We start from the raw sequence: 18659 nt of genomic DNA, 5'->3' as shown, positions 1-18659 counted from the left end.
TGACTTGGTGTGCAGTGGGACAATGTGTTACTGTGTTCTGAGGGGGGATGGAAGACATGCATAAGAGGCTTATTCTAGTCAGTTAGAAAGGGCTTTAAAAGATAATGAGTTCTTGAAAACTAATAGTATGGGGGAAGTGTAACCCTTTTTAGTAGTTATTTTTTTGTAGTTCTTAATTTTAACTGAAAGCTTTTGATTATAAATGCACTTTCTTGGAAAAAGTGGGTTAACTCACTTTAAAATGTGAGTGTGGAAAGGCGGTTTCTTATTAGAATTTCTGATCATATTAAGTTACTTGTGCCGTTGCATCAGCAGAAGTATATTCCCTTTCTGCCTCCTGATTCTCTGTGCTGTCTGGGCTGACCTCACTGGGAAGAGGATGAGATTTCTATCTTGAGCATGAGCTCCTGCCCACGGGCATCGCCTGCTGGAGAGCGAGTTCTGAATTACAGCTAGCACTGCACGGCGTGAGTCACCGCTTGCCTTAGGTGCCAGGCTTGCTCGCGGTCTGCAGAGAACAGCCGGGCAGGAGGGGCGTTTGCGATCCTTCACCCATGAGTACAAAGGCAGTTCCAGTGCGGTTGAGCGTGATACAGCTCATCTGATGGTACCGAGGATTTAAGTGTGACTGATGTGTCAGTGAGTGAATACATCCCAGCGGGACAGCAATGGGAAACCATGGCTTCTTTCCCTGGTTGCTGGGTGAATTTAATCAAAATGAGCAAAGTTAGGGTAGGGGCGGACACCTGTTTATCTGTTGTAGAGGCTGGCTGGCGGTGGTTGTGCAGCTCTTGTGTGTGCTGTAGGGAGCTGCTCCTTGCCTACGTGGGGGCAACCTTCCCCCCCCCAAAAAAAAAAAAAAAAAAAAGCAGCGGTGACATGATTTTCAGGATTATTCTCACACCCTTGGTACGTAGGAGAGCGATGCCCCACCGCCGCCCCTCTAGGCCCGCTTTGTGACCAAAAAGAACCCCAATAACTGAGCGCAAGGGAAGGCGGGGGGTCGCTCCTCGCCCCGCCCAGGCGCGGGGAGGCGGCGGGGCCCGGTGCGGGGCGGGCCGCCGGCAGCCGCTGCGCCCGCCCTGCGCTGGGGCTGCGCCTCCGGCCCAGCCTCGCACCGCCGGCCGGCAGCACCAGCCAGCCGGGGCCGAGAGGCCCGTTACAGCCGGTGACCGCGGCTCCTTCTCCCAGCACCGGTAAGGCGGCGGCGGGACCCTGAGGCGGCGGGCGGCGGCGGGGAGGCCGCGGGGCTGGGAGGCCGCCGGGCCTCCGCGGGCCCGGGGCGGCGGGGTGGGCCCTGGGCCCGCCTGCGAGACCGGGCCCGGGACCCGTTTGCTGGGAAGGGTGGCTGGGATTCGCTGCCGTTGCATCTCCGTTTCTTTCTCTCTGTGCCTCGCCCGTTTGGCGTCTGGGAAAACACCCCCCCGGCCGCGCCGCGGGGCTCGTTTTGCGTGCGGAGCCTCTGTGGCATCTGTGCCCGGAGCTGCTGCCGCCACCCCGGCTGGGCGGTGCGGGGAGAGCGCCCTGAAACTTCCGAACCCGGATGAAAGGCATATTGCAGGAAAATCGGTGCCCAGGATCTGGGGAGGGTCAGGAGGTGGAACGGTAACATCGCTTTCATGCGGCGTGGTGTTCTTATTATGTTCTCTTTCGGTAGACCCTGCTGATGGGCTGGGACTTCCAGGGCTTCACACAGGAGAGGTTGCGGATAGGGAGAACAGCGGAAGTTGACAAGCATCCCTTTCAATTTGTAAGAAGGAGAGAGGACAGGCTGCAGCTTCACCACGCAGAGCTGAGGTATAGCTTGCCTTTTAGTGGGTTACCAGGTCTTGATGTGGCAGGTGGAGAGAGTTGAGCATTGGAAGGGAACTTGAACAAAGGTGGCCTTTAGGGCTTGTGTGTTTGGCCTGCAGGTGAGAGGAATTGTTGAGTCTCATCTCGCCCAGAGCCACAGGGCCACGCGTGCGGTCGAGGAGGAACCGCTTCAGTCTTGTGTGTGCTCCACAGAAGCGTGGTGAAGTTTGCTTAATGCTGGTGTGCTTCAGATGATTTGAGGACCTTCGGTGAAAACAATCTGTGGGAAGTATTTTGTTCGCATTTTAATTCGTGAGGTTTTTCTCTTGCACTTCTGTTTTTATTAAAAATAAATTGGAGGAGAGTGCAAAGAAGTAGATTTTGTTCTATTAAGAGTCAGAATTGTTTCTGTGAAAAGAAACGTGATGATCACACTTCTGCAAGAGGTATTGTCAAGCTTATTTACCCAGTGGAAAGAGGATTTGTTCTAGATGTATTCTGGCAAATAATAGCAGTAATTCAGCAGAAAAGAGTAGACTATTGCAAACTAAGCCAACAACTGCCTGTTTACCTCGTCTGCTGAACAGTCATTTGGTAGAATGGCCCAGGGGTTCTTGTACCCACTTTCTACAGCTGAAATAAGACTTTTTTTTAAAGAAATGGTATTTAAATAGTTTGTTTTGAGACTGTAGCTCTTGATCTGCCATTTTATGGAAGGCTTTAGGATGTAGTCTGCGTGGTAGGAATGATGGCCTGGTGAGCAAAGCTGGGGGTGGTAATCATGAGACTGATGATCGTCTTGGCCCTGTCATTTCTCTTCTGTGAGTCCTCAAGCAACTTAACCTCACACCTCAGTTTCCTCTCTGTGAGATAATATTTTTCTGCTCTTGTAAGGATAGCGAGGCTAAAGTGCAGAGATTGCAAGGCACTATGAACCATTGTGTCCATTAAAGACCTAAGTAGGTCTTAGTTGAGTCATCCTTGTGCTTCAGATTTTCACTTCAGGAGGATGCTTTGTGGAAGAGAATGGTTAGGAAGAACAACTATCTAATCTGGTTGAATGAATGTGAAAGCCTTTTTGTGATCATGCTTTTGTTCTAGTAGCTGTGAGGTGCCTCCAGAGGCTGTATCTCTTGCTGAAGTGGGGATGGTGGGATACTAGGTGGAGGAGGAAGTTGTTTTTCCTGGAGCTTCTGACTTCCCACTTCACAGAACATCCAGGTTATTCAATTGAGTTGGAGACATCGTATGCTCTCTAATAGATTTTTGTAAAATTGAAGTCTGAACAGTAGGTTCCTGTATGACAGAGAGCTGTCAGTGATAAGACATGCAAATTACATTCTTTGGAGGGAAATCTGAATATGAAATAAGTGAAGATAATGAATGGTGAGATGCTTTTCTAGCAATCTCTTTTTCAGTGTAACTTTGGGTATGCTGCAGGTATCTGTGAGGTAATATAAATATTATTTAATATCTGATGTTTAATAAATGAATATTTTAAATACTATAGCTATGTTCTTTACTGTCTTAATGTTTGGGTTTTTTTTTAAATAATCCTGATATTTTATGCATAAATTTATAACTCTTGCACAGAATGAAAATATGGGAGCAGTATTTGATATTAATTTCTCTCTGGTCCTTTTCCTGCTTCTTAATGCATTTGCATGGCTCAGAGTGAAAACTTTTAAGTTCTGAGCAGTTGGGGAAGATCATAATTCAGGAGTATGTTTTGTTCAGAAAGCTTTATTGTTATGTAGTGGGGAAATATCTCATTTGGCACCATCTTTTTGTAAATCGTGTTTGTAAACCATGTTTGTAATACTATTCTGAAGGTGTTTTTTTGTTTTTCACTGCTCTTTTATAAGCAATGCTAAGAAAGAAAATGAAACATTTTTTTTTTCTCATCTGTATGCATTATGGTGAGGGCACAGTTTCAGATTTTTGAGAACTTACTAGGAATGCAGATGAAGTAAATGGTAGCTGTGTTGAAAGCATCCTGTTCTGTGTAAGACGGCAAGTGAGTCATTGAGTCCAGGTCCCCTACCATTATGGAATGACATCATATAATTCCTCATAAGATTCCTTTTTATTCTTATTTGTTTCTAAATCAGAAGAACTCCTGGTGATGTTTTCTCATTCAGCCCTGTCAGAAAATGCTTATTCATTCCCTTTTTCATCTTTTTTTCTTTTTCTGAAAAGAACCAATTGAAAATGTCTCAGAATCCTGACAAGCCAAATGAAGAAAAGTTGAGTGGTTTGGAGGATGGTCAAGAGGAGAGCTTGGACAACCCAGATCAGTCTGTCAGAAAAAGAATACGACAGAGTGCGCCAGGGTCACACAGAGATGATACACCGAAGTGTAAGCAAAACTGCTTTATTAAAAAAAATAATAATAGAGAATTCTGTAATTTTTTGGTGGAGACGATCATGGCATTTTATAGAATTCTATGCAAGTTTTACTGTTTTGCAATTAAACATTGATCCTTTTCTTCGAAACTGTGTGTAACAGCTTTTTCTCCAGTTTGTTCTAGTACTTAGTTGCTCACTATCACCATGTTGCTCTGAGCCACATACACCTTAGATACTCTTACGTGTCTGCACCGGGGGAGAGGACAGGCACTACTCCAGTATGTTCTAGCTGAACTGTTGCATTATCAGCAGAACCCTCTGGATTGTTGCAGCCTCTGCCTCCTCGGTGGAGCAAGGGAGGCTGTTATCCGCAAAGTAATGTCTTGTCACCCCCTTCCCAATACAGATGGAAAGTTGTATATTTAATCCTAATACTACTTCTGGTGTCGAGCAGGACTGCATATTTTAAGTTTCTTCCTAGGGCATCTTTTTCTTTGTCATTCTGTTTTTACTGTGAGTAGCTGGATGCTAGATGGCTGCCAGTTATTTCTGGCAAATCTAAAGATAAAGCCAAGGGGAAGTTGTCTGGTCACAGGGATTCAATTCAAAGAGGCAGAGTTGCTCAAATAAGTGGTTCCAAATTTCTGTAGAGAGTGTCTCAGCATGTAACATTTTATTTGTTGCATTCTTTTTATTTTTAAATAGTATTCATGATTGCTTGAGGTTTAGCATTCAGTTTAGCATCATGTTACGCAGAGATGTTCTGAGGGAGTTTATGTTCTTATGTATTGCTGGTTCCCTGATAGGAAACGCAATGTATGTATGGAGAGAGGCTATGAACAGTGAAAGTAAAATGCGTAGCACAGTCTTGCACTGCATTGTACCACAAAGGAGTCGTTGGTCTGGAGCCCTCCCCTCCTGTAAGGGAGCTGATATAATATGAGAATGAAGTAACATGATTTAAGAGCATTCTTTGGTAAGTGAAAGAGTCTTAGCTTTTAGTGCACCCACTGCTGAAGTGAAGTCATTTGGCAGTCAGACAAGAGCACTCTCATTCAGCTGTGAACTTTGTTGTCCTGCTAGTTCTTCTCAGAATATCAATCCTTGCTGTGTTCCTGGAGCCGCTGTGCAAGATTAAGCTCCAGGCAGAAGGAAATAGGCTTTAAGAGCACTGCACAAAGAGAGCAAGATATTAATGAAAAATTAGCACATTGGAATCATACTGCATGTACTTGGAATAGCTTTGAATGGCAGACAAGTGATGGACAGTTAATTTCAAAGGACTTTTTCTATGTTACTAGCTTAAGTTCAGTCAAACTGGATTATCAAATTGGGCAGACATGATAATTTGCCTAAAACATATCTCAGTGAACCCAGCCTATGAAGACCCCTTGTTGGTTTCTTTCATTTTGAGAATTAGTTATGTTGCTCATATGCCCGGACTGTGGTTGAAGTGAATGAACTACAGAGAGGACTCGATCCATAAAGGCAATTCTGTTGTGGCTCTTTTCCCCCTTCTGCTCTGCTAGATGTTTTCTGGAGGAGCCGAGATGAACCTTGCCATTTTTGTCTGCCTCGCCTGAGGACACTAATGAACAATCTAGCCTTCTCATTTTTTTTTTTTTCTCAAAAAAAAAAAAGGACCAGAGAAGAGCTGTGGTGCTTCTCCTGGCTTTTGGCAAGGTTTTGCAGGGCAGCCACATGCACTGCTTGCACTGCTGCTCGCACAGCTGGGAGGAATCTTCACCACAAAGGATCAGTGGCAACAGGTTTCAGCGGGCTTCAGTGGGGGTGGGATTACTCCCTTAACCAGCATGGCCTATGCCCTTGGCGCCTTCTCCGCCTTTATGTTGACTTGCTTTTAGGGCTGTGACACTTCCTGCGCTACAGCAGTGCCAGTAGTGTCCCAGGAGGGTGTTACGTAGTCCAGAACAATTAGGGGCTGTAATTCCCACTGCATCCAGGAAGCTTAAACTGTCCCTCTTCTACCTTCTAGATTTCTACAGTCAGTCACTGCCTTTGTCTCCTGCCTCATGAAAACTGGCCTGTTTTTTCAGGTTTGGCGCTTCCTCCTACGCGCTTGTATGCCTCAGGGCCCAATTTGAGGCTGCTTGTTCATCCTTGTCAGTCCCAAATGCCCACCAGAGAAAGAAGATATAGGCATTGGTGCTGGGACTAGGTCTCGATTCTTTGTCACTTGGACAATGGCCTCTGGGGAAAAAGAGTTTGGAGAAGTGCCAGTTGCACTGAAGTAGTGAGAATAAATAGCTACTAGTGCGTTATTGCTTAATGTTAAGGGTGGTCAGTTTGACGACTGCTTTAGAGATGAAGTCACTTCCTTGAAAAATATAAAATTGAAATGGCAACATCTGCATAATAATTGGGGAAATACTGCGGTGAAAATACTAGTATTTTTAATTACTTCTTCCTACAGTACGGAGAAAGATGATATCAAGCAATCCTAAAGAAGTCGGGATTTGGGTGTGAGGTTTGTTTTCATTTTTTAAAAGAGCTTGATGGAACTTGGAAGCAATTGACGTACCGAGCCCAGAATATCAGTTTGGGTTCACTCCTTTGTTTCCTGTAAAACTCCAAACCTGCGTCATCTGCCAGCAGGGAAGAGGAAGACAATACTGTCTTTTGGCCCTTTGTACTGTCAAGAAGGTGGAAAGGGTCCAAAAATATTAGCAGACTTTTTTCCGCAGACTTTTATAGATAACTGTCTGACAGTTTAATTTATGTTGCAGCGAGTCCTCCTCGGCCTGTGTCGATAGAAGAGCTCATGGAAACAGCTAAGGGAGTAACCAACATGGCGTTAGCACATGAAATTATTGTTAATGGAGACTTCCAGATAAAACCAGCTGAATTACCAGAGCACAGGTAAGATTGTTACCAAACAGATACATACATTAAATTTGCATTTGTAGAACTGCAGAACAGCTCTAGTGGATCAGGTAAAGGCTCTGGCTAGTATCTTGTCTGGTAGTGCCTGACGAGATAGGAAAGAGCATAAGGAGAAGAATGTAAGCATGCAGTTCTGCTTCCTTAGAAATGTGTGTGCATGAAAGTTGAACCTCTTGGAGTGATTGTTTGGGCGTGTGTGGTGTGAATCCAACCCCAGTGTGGTGTGGTTTCTGATGGTGTCCCCTTGTCCCAGGAGCCTGAGACTGCAGTCTGAATAGCCAAGTCTAGCTGCAGATGCAGGTACTGCTCGGAGCATCTTTTAAGCTTTCAGTGCCTGTGGGAGTAAGATGGAACTGATCATTTCAGCTTTTGCTAGGCCTAATGTCCGTTTCTCCAGGGATTTTTTTGGGAAGAGATTCCTATTTTCTTAGGTTAGTCCTTTCTCCTTTTAAATTTGAAGCTTCTCTTTCTGACCTACAGTAGTGCTATCCCCTGCTGCGAGGGGAGAGGGAGAACAGAAGAGGCCTTGATGTCTGGTCACACATAGCTGACCCAGTCCTATTGACAGATACTTCATCGGCTGTTCCTTTTTCCTTCAGACACAGAGAGATGCAGCTGACAATGTGTTTCCTGGGTTCATTTGTGAAAATTGTGTGCATATTTTGTGGAAGAAACTCGGTCCATGTTGGACCTAGTGCTGCCTGAAGGTGTCTACGCTTGAGAGGGAGACCCCAGAGTGCATTACCTTCATGGGTGCTGCAGGAGAATATGCTATGGATGGCTTTTAGAGGACTGGCTTTGGTTGTCCTCTAGAAAGTGGTCAGACTGAGACAAAAGGTCTGATGCCCAACTCCACCAAAACAAGGTGACGGTGGTTTGCGTTAGCGTTAGTAATGAGAGGATGTTGCTTGGAACTCGGATTGTCCCTGACTGAAAAGGCAGTAATGGGAACAGCCTCATCTTCCCTTCTCACCTGGACTATTCCTGTCTTTCCAGCTCTGACACCAGCATATTATACCAGTGGTGTTTTATTAGTGGCTGTGGACTGCTAAACAATAGTAACCAAAGAAATGCTCATGCTATTAAATACAGTGAACCTTGTGGTCCCAGCAGGAATTGTCTTTGAGTAGGGGTTGAATGGAGCAGATGAGGATCCTTGCTGTGCTTCGTTCACTTGTCTCAGCCTCTGAGTTGATAGGAAACGGAATCATGGCCCCCTTAAATGCTGAGAACAAACACCACCTGACAATGGACATCTCTGTTGTCCAACAAGACTCATACGCTTTAGAGCTGAAGCAATGATTTGATCTGTCTTCTCAGCGCTGTCTTTTGGCATCTGCCTTGTCTGTTAGACAGACCCAGGCAGGGTGGTCCAGTCCTTCCTTTGTTGCCTTATGTGCAGGTGGTGTGTAATTCATGTGTGGTCCCATGAACTGGAACCTGCCTCTAGCCTGCAGAAGTGCTGCCCCTAGAAGCAAGCATTTGGAAAGTACGCCTGAAACATGCAAAGCTCATTCTTCCCATTCGACGTTATCTTCTCTGTCCCAGTATCTTTGGAGGGAACTTCCATCAGATGTTTCCTGCTCAGCAGTTGATGTCTGAGAATAAGTGCTTCATCTAAAGTCCCACAGTTAAGAGCGAGCTGTTCTGTTCAGCTTTCACTTGTGCTCCGTGTTCCTTCACATGGACATCTCATGTGAAAATGTGCTGTGATAGTGGATAAGTTTACTGGTATGCCTCAGTGCCGTAAAATTGATCTCAGCATTTTTCAGGGAAGAAGGATTTTAGCATGTTTTCTTTTTTCCATCTTTTCTCCTTTACCTATACTGCTTAAAAAAAAAAAAAAAAAAGAAAAAGGAGGGGAAGAGCTGGGGACCTATGCTGTACTGTAGAAAGTTGGATGCTTTTGCTCACTGATGCTGAGCAGTGACTGTAGTTGTTCACTGGAGCGGGTGATTTGCATCTCTTCCCCTGATCACAGAAACAGATGTACTGCAGAGGTCACCTTGCTCAGGAGGCTTTGAGATGAGCCAGGCCTGCCTTAGTACAAGATCCCTGTATTTGGCAACGGTGAGGGTTTTGTGTACAGCTATTTTCCACCTAGAAAAGAAAGAGCAGTCCTTCAGATTTTGCTTGAAGCTAGACTCTGGAATCTTCCGTGGATTAAATGTTTTGTATGTGTGTGTGTGTGTATAGCTTAGAGTCCCCTGCAGCCTGAGCGTACGTGTAGACAAGTGGTTGGAGGAGGAAGCAGTTGTGGCTGTGTTTGCAGGTGTACTCACTGTCAGTAGAGCACGTATCGGCTCCTCTCAGAGGGCCACAGGGCATAAGCGCCTCTGGGCGCTCCCTGATCCTCAGCTCCACATGGAGCCAGAGCTTTGGGAATCTGGTGTTTGTTGTGGGCATTTTTTGTGTGCGCGCGTGTACCTGTGAGCATTTTACTTCTTTGGTGTTGAAGTTAAACCTGGTGTGTATGGGAGCCTGCCTGCTGAAGTGGAGTAACTTTCAGTATTTTGAACTAGGCGTTGGTACTGAATCCATTTATTCTTTTTACAGAAACTGAACAGGGCCTTTATCTTAGAGTTGTTGCAATATTTGTGTTGAAATGCAGAAGCTTGTGTGTCAGGGAAATTACTTCACGTCTGTTAGGTTTACCTAATGAATTTTACTTAGTAGAATTGCATTTCCTTTAGTGAGGCTTTTGAAAGGAACATGAATACTGGTCTTTTGAAGACAAGCTGTAATTTTTGTGATATCTTTTTTTTTTTTCTTCCAGTTGTTTACTTTAGAGGTAGCATATGATAGGTACTTTCAAGGATTTTAATTTGTAGCCGCCTTTGCTTGTGTGTAACCCTTTATTAGGATATAACCCATTCCAAATCCCCTGTCCAGTTTTTCTTGCTTTTCTGAGTAACTTAAAATGACAGATCTCTGTTAATTGTCATATATTCATTATTACATTATATTCAGATTATTACATGCTGTTCTTCAGGAGCTGCAGGTTACCTATGTAAGATGGTGCAGAGGCAAGTATCGTTCTTTTTAACTTGTCATATTTACCCACAGCTTGGAAAAAAAAGTAAGAGATATTGTGCACAAAGCTTTCTGGGACTGTCTGGAAGCTCAGCTAAAGGAAGATCCACCAACATATGACCATGCAATTAAACTATTGGGAGAAATTAAAGAGGTAAGATGATGTGATATCCAGGTAACTTACTGAATTTGTGTAGTTGCATTGATATGAATGGGCAAAAGTGGTTGAAGTTTGGCTTTTCATAAAGGACTCTCTTGATCTTTTTCATTACTATATCATTGGCTGTGATTTAAGTTGTATAGCCCCAGAGGAGAAATTCAAATGTAAAAACAAATGCAAAACCATATAAGATGAATAAAAAGTGAGTAATGCTAGTTTCATAATTCAAGCTTCCGTCGTGTCATGACAGTGGTATTTATTATGGAATGAGTGAGGTGCCCTAACACTGGGCTGACAAAACCAAGTACAATAGTCTTAAGTACGATCTGTACTACAGAGTGTTAACTTAGTAACTTCAGTATCGTTCAGAATGAGGTGAAACACTTGGAGTTGGTGAATAGTTGGTTAAAAAAAAAAAAGGAAAAAGAAAGAGATTCCACTTGTAAAGGGCAATTAGTTTAAATAAAAAGCGGTTCAATAACTGTTTTGATCCTTGTAGTCTTTAATGTGTAGAACTAATGGACTGTTAAAAACTTTCCATTTCAGAATCTCCTGTCTTTCTTGTTGCCTGGTCACACTAGACTGAGAAGCCAGATTACAGAAGTTCTTGATCTGGATTTGATAAAACAAGAGGCAGAGAATGGGGCCCTTGACATTTCTAAGTTGGTCGAGTTCGTTATTGGGATGATGGGGACTCTCTGTGCTCCAGCTCGAGATGAAGAAATTAAGAAACTGAAAGATATTAATGAAATAGTTCCTCTGTTCAGGTACTGAAATGGTATTTATTAGTCATGTTGAGAGTCCTTTAAATGCTTTTAGATTGGGGCGGTGGTTTTTCAGCAGGGCAACCTGCAAATCTTTGTAGCAAAAAAAAAAAAAAAGAGTGATAGGGAAAGGGATATAGCTGTGGGTGTGAAGGAGATTCTCCAGAAGTCTTTAACAAGGGCCCTCTTTGTTCTGGTGAACTGGAGTATTTGTCTGGCCCCTGTGTGTCACTGAAGGACATTTTCTTAAATGCCAAATGCATGTAAGGCTTAAGATAGCAGGTGAATGGTCAGTTTGTATCCGAATTTAATATCGACAGCAGAAGGGGAAAAAAAGCAAGCAGGAGCATAGGAAAAAAAGTGTTATTGTTCTCCAACCAGTTCTTCCTTTCCGCCCAATTTGAGCTCTCCTACCCCCTGCCCCGCTCCCTGTGTAATATCCTTTCTGTTCTAAAGGGAGTGCACGTACCACATCTGGGAGCACAGAGGCTTCTGCTTTGTCACCATGTTATCAGTTGAACAGCTCAAGGTCTCAATAGTTAGAAGAAATTTCATTAACTTTGTTGTTTTCTAATTTGATAAGCTTCCAAGAGTTCAGGATTGACTTGGCAGAAATATTGCCAGCAGGAATTAGGTTGCTTTGAAATTAAGGTGGTTTTATTTGTTGGGTTTGGTTTTTTTCATTTTTTCTCCCCTTGGGTTTGATTATTCACTTCCCACTGTGGTTGGTTTTAGAGTCTGCCAACAGAGGTAGTATGCAAGCTTGGAAATCCAGATGTCTTTTTATGTATTCAACATCCGATATTGCACATCCTGGGACATATATAATCTATGGAGCTAGTAAAGTTAATTCCATGGAGGCTTTTTTACAGGAGAGCAAATTTAATTTCCTAGTTGGGAGAGGCACACGCATGCGTGTACGTGCTTGCTCAAGCTTTCTCTCTGTCTCGTGCTCTTAAATTGTTAAGCTGAAACCTGTTAACGTTTCCCATGCATGTTTTTGCTCTTTCCTTAGACAATATGTAATAAATCTTGTATATAGTACCTCTTAAATATCTGCATCCTTGAATAACTTTTTCTGTTTGTTTGTTTAGAGCAATTTTCTCTGTATTAGACCTAATGAAAATGGATATGGCAAACTTCGCTGTCAGTAGTATTAGGCCAAAATTAATGCAGCAGTCTGCTGAATATGAAAGAAAGAAGTTTCAGGAGTTTCTTGAGAAACAGCCAAGTATGACTTTGTTCCTTTCTTTCTTCCCCTCTGCCCTCCCAGTAAACTGCATGTCTTTGCTTGTAGATTGTGAAAAGAAATCAGATTTTCTTCTAAGTTCTAGAATTCATATGGTAAATGACAGCTTGTGCCCCAAAACTCTGCTTTGGAAAAAAATCTGCCAGAACAACAGTTCTGTGCTTAGTACACTGGAGTTTAGTTTCATTCCAATACAGCGTAGGGCATAATTAGCCAGCATCAGCTCACCTCTAATTTTCTGTAGCTGTGTGGTTTTAATTTTGGTTTAGATGTTCTGCTTAATGCAATAAATGAAATGCATGTCAAGAACTGATATCATGGATATTAGTAATAGTAACTAATGGGATTATTTGGAAATTATTGGTGGAAGAACCTAACTTTGAAAAGGAATTTTCTTAAGATTTTTTTTTCCCCCTGCTCTTCCAGATTCTTTAGACCTTGTCACAAGGTGGTTGCAAGAAGCAGCAGATGATCTTGCAAAGCTGAGATGTAAAACGCTGCCTCCCCACTGTAGTAGTGATGGTGCCACTGGTGGAGCTACCGCCTTGTGCTCCACTGCTGTACAAAATCAGGCCTATCTGAAGCTCCTGAAGTGGGATCATGTAAACAGGCCTTTTCCAGAAGTAGGTATTTAACAGAAAAATTGATTTCTGTGCTTGTTCTACTTTTCTGTTTCTGGGATATAAGAGAAGCTGTTTGGATTTGTAGCCTTGCAACAAGTACGACACTAAGACATTTATCTCTTGGTTGAGAGCTCTTGTAGCTCTTCTATTGGGTACTTCTTGTTCAGTATTGAAACTTATTTAGTTGGAAAAGAGGAGTTAATTCTTTTCATTTTGTTCCTGTTACTCACATGCTGAGCATGTGTTGCTTGCTCTTTTCAGCGTCTTTGTCTTACCTTCGCTGCTATGAACAGGTAGGCACCACGATGTCACTTCACAGCCCAGCATTCTCACGTTATCCTGTGCCGGCTTCCTCGTTCTTTGCAGACGGTGCTGATGGACCAGTCCCGCTTCCAGGAAATACAGCTGGAGCTGGAGCAGCTCCTCGTGACTGGGACAGTCCTCCTGGTCACGTTCAGCGCAGCAGGCTCCGCGCTCGGTGATATGCCTGGATTTGCTGAGAAAATCAAAACCATTGTCAAGGTGCTGCTGACAGGAATGCATCTTCCGTGAGTATTGGCTAATCCCAGTCACGCCGAGGAGGGGCAGGTCCATTTTCACCCTGGTAAATGATCAGGTTAAGCCTTTTTCCGGCTGTGGACCCAGAATGTGTAGAGGAAGCGATGAGGGCTTTTTATGAGCCCAGGCTGACAATTTTCATTCAGCTTACTCACACACAACCATTTTTTCTTGCTCCGTTCTTTTTTGATATGCACGTGAGCTTTTATTCAGAGTATGTTTGTCACGGTGCCTGGTTGGCACATGCGGGTGCGAGCAGCCAGCCACGCTCACGGTTTGCGCCGGGCTCCCTCGAGAATTGGGAGTGTGATAGAGCAAGCTGCTTGCGGATTTCCAGTGATGGCCGTACACGTCCTGGGTTGATAACTGGTTTCTGCGTTAGGCAGAGCTGCCTGTGTAGTAGGAAAGTCAGCTCTTATTGGCATGGATTGTTCAGGCTGGAAACCCTTCATGCTGTCCCACCTCCTTGTTTTATATCTCAGCTTTATTTTTCATAAAATGTATTATTCTTTATAGTTCTGGCTTTTATCTGTATTACACTTCTTCCATTACATTTGATAAATAAGGCAACTCTAATTGGATAGTTTATTTTTAAAAGGTGGGGAAAAGAGCTGGAATAGCTGAAATAGCTACGTAACGCTCTTCTCCACATTCTCTAGCTCCTTTAACCTGAAGGAATCTTTGGCCACCATCGGTGAAAAGGTGTGTGCTGAAGTGAACAGCTGCCTGTCCCAGCACGGCTTCACACCGTTCTCAGCTGAGAGAGAGACTGTACTTAAAGGACAAATCCAAGCAGTGGCCAACCCAGATAACACCATTTGCAAGCTGATAGGTATGCTTGGGCAAAACCGCTCTGGTCTCGAGAGACCGCTTGTCTGTCTTTGTAACGCTGTTGGTGGCATGTCACGCTCGGGTTCTCATTTAATCTGTTTCAAATGCTTGTTTACTGTGTTCAGGCTTTCTGCATTTTACATGAGATTCCACCGTTTCTAATTGCCTGTCTCTTGTGAAAACAAACCAAAACCCTTGGTCCAATTTTTCCAGATTCTCGAATTCAGAAGTTTCTGGAGAACTGTCTTGCGTCTACTCACCAGAAGTTATCGCCTGCTGTTCCTGGAGGATTAGGCCCTATTCAAAGAGAGCTGGAAGAAATTGCTGTCAAGTATGTTCGTCTCGTCAACTACAACAAAATGGTCTTCAGCCCTTACTACGATGCAGTTCTTGGCAAAATACTGGCTAAGGAAGAATCCCGACTTGTAGGGAAGCCAGAAGAACCGTAAAACCAGTTTGCGTGCTGCCAATACGGTATTAACTTTGTGGGCTATTTTGAAAAATCGCACCAATATTTGTCTAGGAAAACAGCTTTCCCTGTAAATACCGGTTCCTTTTAATGAAGTAGTGGTGATTGATGAGGAAAATACAGGAGATGCGAAAGGGGTTCTGAGGTAAATGGTGAGAGAGAGATGCGTTTTTGATGTAAGCATGCAACCTGGGGGGGTGTCACGGTCGTTTTCTGGCTGCAATTTTCAGATTTTTCAGCTGATGGTAGGGAGGACAAGGTTAAGAACCAAACTTTGTATTGAAGTGGCTCATTTTAGGGCATTTTACTCTAATTTACCATGGATTTAGTTTAATTAGTCCAGAGCAGATTAGCAACAGTTCTTCCCAGAAGGGGTGATTTGGCTTTAAAAAAAACTTACCTTAAAGACTTCAGAAGTAAGCTAAAATTCTAGATAAGAGAAACTTTAACAGGCAAAAAGCCGAGGCCAAACAGCACTTTATTGTAACATTATGGTTGGTGTTGCAGCCTACTAGGTTTTTCTGCATTTTACTGCATTTTTAATAGCATTTTTTTGCTGTTTACCTGCAGATGTTACAAAACACATAATATATTTTTGTAGCAAATTTTCTGGTTATTGGGTAACTGTCCTCTGCTATGTACAGTACTTCCAAAGGTGGCAATCTTATAGATTGCAGCTGTATTTATCTCTTGTAAAGACTTCAGAAGGGCAGAGCTAAAATGTTTTGATAAAAGTTGCATTTCTTACCTTTTTTTGCTAGTCGTTTCCTCCTTTTTACGTGAAATACTAATTTTAAAGTAAATCCTCTGTCATTTGCAGAAGGTGGATTGAAAGCGTGTGAAACTTTAGGCTGAAAATTTTACTTGTTTTGTAAAACTACAACTGAAGATGGTTGCATATTCAATCATGTCTTCAAAAATATCCGGGGAGTGCAGAGCACTAGTGGAAGTATGTGTGACTTTAATATACTGGGAGAAGTGAATGATTTAATGTTAGTTTAAATACACAGGGAATATTTTCAGTAGAAGATGTTTTTTGCTTTGTAGAAACGTTCTTGTAACTTAAAAATATTTGTAGGTCTTGAATTTAATTAGCTACATGTTGTATAGATGAGTGTTCACAGAAGAGTTCAGTGATCATCAGATCCTGGGCTGCATCAAAAGCAGCATGGTCAGCAGGGCCAGGGAGGTGATTCTGCCCCTCTGCTCTGCTCTGCTGAGACCCCGCTTGGAGTAGTGCATCCAGATCTGGGGCCCCCAACACAGGAAGGACATGGACCTCTTGGAATGAGTCCAGAGGAGGCCACAAAGATGATCAGAGGGCTGGAGCACCTCTCCTGTGAAGACAGGCTGAGAGAGTTGGGGTTGTTCAGCCTGGAGAAGAGAAGGCTCCAGGGACACCTTATGACGACCTTCCAGTACCTGAAGGGGGCCTACAGGAAGGATGGGGAGGGACTCTTTATCAGAGAGTGTAGTGATAGGACGAGGGGTAATGGTTTTAAACTGAAAGAGAGGAGATTTAGGTCAGGTATCAGGAAGAAATTCTTTGCTGTGAGGGTGGTGAGGCACTGGAACAGGTTGCCCAGGGAAGTTGTGGATGCCCCATCCCTGGAAGTGTCCAAGGCCAGGCTGGATGGGGCTTGGAGCAACCTGGTCTAGTGGGAGGTGTCCCTGCCCATGGCAGGGGGGTTGGAACTCGGTGGTCTTTAAGGTCCCTTCCAACCCGAACCATGCTATGATCTTAGCGCCTTACTGGAATTTGAGGCCCAGCCAGGAGGTAAGTACATCTGACATTTTCCTGTAGTTGAGCATAATGCTGTATTACAGTAATCAAAATTTGATGATTTTAGGTAAGCAAAGTTCATAGTTATAAACAATAAGTGTCCCAAGTACTAGACTATTCAAAATAGAATATGTTGTCTTCTTACATAAATTTAAAAATTAAATAAATAAAAGGCCCCTTTTATTTCTACCATCCAGGTTCATTTTATTAATCAATGAGCCAACCAAAATAATAGAACTTCTAGAAGGAAGCACTTCATTATGAATCAGCGTTGATGCTTCCCTTCCTTTCTTTAATGTCAGTGTGGATACAGCTGCACTAACTGAGTTTGGAGGAAGGTGGGACGAGTTATCCTGTGTAACTATAAAACAAATTGTCTCTCGTTCATTACAAACGCCCTTCCCCAAGGGATAAAAAACCCACCAAGACCCTGTAAGAGATCACCAGCTCAGACGAGGGGTTTTTCTCTTGGCTAAATATGCTCAGATAGCAAAGAAAGCAAACTGGATGCCCGTCTTTGAATCTAACTCAAACATGAGTAGGTTGGTTTGCCAGAAAAAAAAAGTTTGGAGTAGGTTTTTGGTGAGGGTCTGTTTCACTGTTTGACTCAGCAAAGGATACTTCAGAGGTCTTCAGGACTCCTGCAGCTGCAATATTGGTTATTGGTGCAGGATCCACCTCAAAATACAGCCCATAGCTCTGCAGCTCCAAAAAATTACTTCAGTAGCCTGTGTGACAAAAGAGCTACCAGAAACTTTATTGCTAGATATATAAAAAAAATTAATAACCAAACCAAAGCTGGTTTCATTTGTGTTAAATGAGTTGCAGAAGTTATAAACTGCTGCTGTTATTTTAGTTGCTAGCGTTGCCTAGAAGCTGCCTTTAAAGGCCCCTGTGAATTAAGCATACTACAAAAATGCAGATGCTGTAGGGGGTGAGCTCAAGGATGGGGGGAGGAACAACATGGTGGTGAAACACCACACCTAGAAAAGGCTTTGATAAGTACGTGACCGATGCCGGAATGAATGGCACTGCATTAGCTATAGATAAAATTGTACTTGCTTAATATAGGCGATGGCTGCTCCCAGGCCTGGAATTCAGGGTCCAGATGTCCACGATGGCCAATTCCTGCTCGTGCTGACATGGCATTGCGGACCGGGCTGTCCCTCGTGCGTGCGTATGGCTCGCAGGGCGGGTACAGCACGTCCCATCTCTCCTCTCAGCAGGGGTTTGATCCTGAGGCTTCTCATAGAAAAAAGTGCAATACTCACATCTGGCTCCAGTCCGACCTCTGGGGGGGCACACAGTGGGCACGAGTGCCTCTGTGGGGGGGTGCTGCAGGCCTTCCGACAGCGGAGATCTGAAGAGACGCTAATAAACGCCCAGGAGTACAAATCACATTTGTGATTTTCCCAGGTTGTTTTTTTCAATGATAGTGGTTGACGGATAGTTTCTCTACATCCTCTTTCAAAGAAATGGGAAGATCTGATTCAGTGGCAAAGCAGAAGAGAAATTTAGGCTTGATAAGGCCAGACCTTACCCCCCCTGTGGACGCTTCTGTGGTTACCCAGATGCTCTTTCAGCCTTTCGTCTGGCAGAGCGGGGCACCGCCCTGCGGTCGCCTCTGCTGCTGGGGGCAGGAACGTCTTCCAAATTGTCCAAGTATCTGAATTTCCCGTAGTCCCCGGGGGTTCTTACCGGAGCGCAATTCTGAATAGTCGGTTACAAGTTAAAATCTAACGGATGCATAGAAACCGCTTGGAAAATTCATACGGTGTTTTTGTTAGCTTGTTTGAAAATAACAGGTGAAACGAGGTAGCTAATATATAACATTTGGCTTTGTATATGAAGTGGGAGACCCATGCAGTTATCCAGGACCAGACTGTGTTAGCTCGTACGCCTGGACAGTCCCCATTAGAAATACGTACCGAGTTTGTCTTCCCAATGCTGTCTTCCTTAAACGGTCACGGAATCCAAAGCAAAAGTATACTGTATCCTCTAGAAAAATGGAGAAAAAGCTAATTCTAATATGTATGCTCTGATCAATTTCCTGTGATGGTCTTATTAACATCGCTTTTGAAGTGGCTGAGTAATATTTAAGAAGTAAGTTGTTGTGTTTGAATAAAACCGGAATGAGGCATG

The 18659-nt window shown here is 43.7% G+C and overlaps 1 protein-coding gene across 1 annotated transcript; it reads left to right on the top strand.

The window, feature by feature from the left end:
* Nucleotides 1–1039: 1039 nt before the first annotated feature.
* On the top strand, nt 1040–18659 carry TCP11L1 (t-complex 11 like 1). The gene is made up of 10 exons (XM_074150005.1): nt 1040–1196; nt 3994–4153; nt 6891–7023; nt 10114–10234; nt 10787–11007; nt 12099–12235; nt 12680–12876; nt 13243–13424; nt 14094–14266; nt 14479–18659. The coding sequence occupies exons 2-10, from the start codon at nt 4006–4008 to the stop codon at nt 14712–14714; spliced, it is 1548 nt and encodes a 515-aa protein (XP_074006106.1). The 5' UTR covers nt 1040–1196; nt 3994–4005; the 3' UTR covers nt 14715–18659.

Source organism: Numenius arquata, chromosome 6 (assembly GCF_964106895.1).
Source record: "Numenius arquata chromosome 6, bNumArq3.hap1.1, whole genome shotgun sequence".
Lineage (NCBI taxonomy): Eukaryota > Metazoa > Chordata > Aves > Charadriiformes > Scolopacidae > Numenius > Numenius arquata.
This window is presented reverse-complemented; position numbering and strand designations above follow the sequence as displayed.

What these genes read in the sequence shown, in the direction of transcription:
- TCP11L1 (XM_074150005.1), top strand. Translation starts at nt 4,006, where the DNA reads ATGTCTCAGAATCCTGACAAGCCAAATGAAGAAAAGTTGAGTGGTTTG. An exon ending in GAAATAGTTCCTCTGTTCAG is followed by an intron (nt 11,008 to 12,098) that starts GTACTGAAATGG and finishes TTGTTTGTTTAG; the next exon opens with AGCAATTTTCTCTGTATTAG. An exon ending in CTGACAGGAATGCATCTTCC is followed by an intron (nt 13,425 to 14,093) that starts GTGAGTATTGGC and finishes CACATTCTCTAG; the next exon opens with CTCCTTTAACCTGAAGGAAT.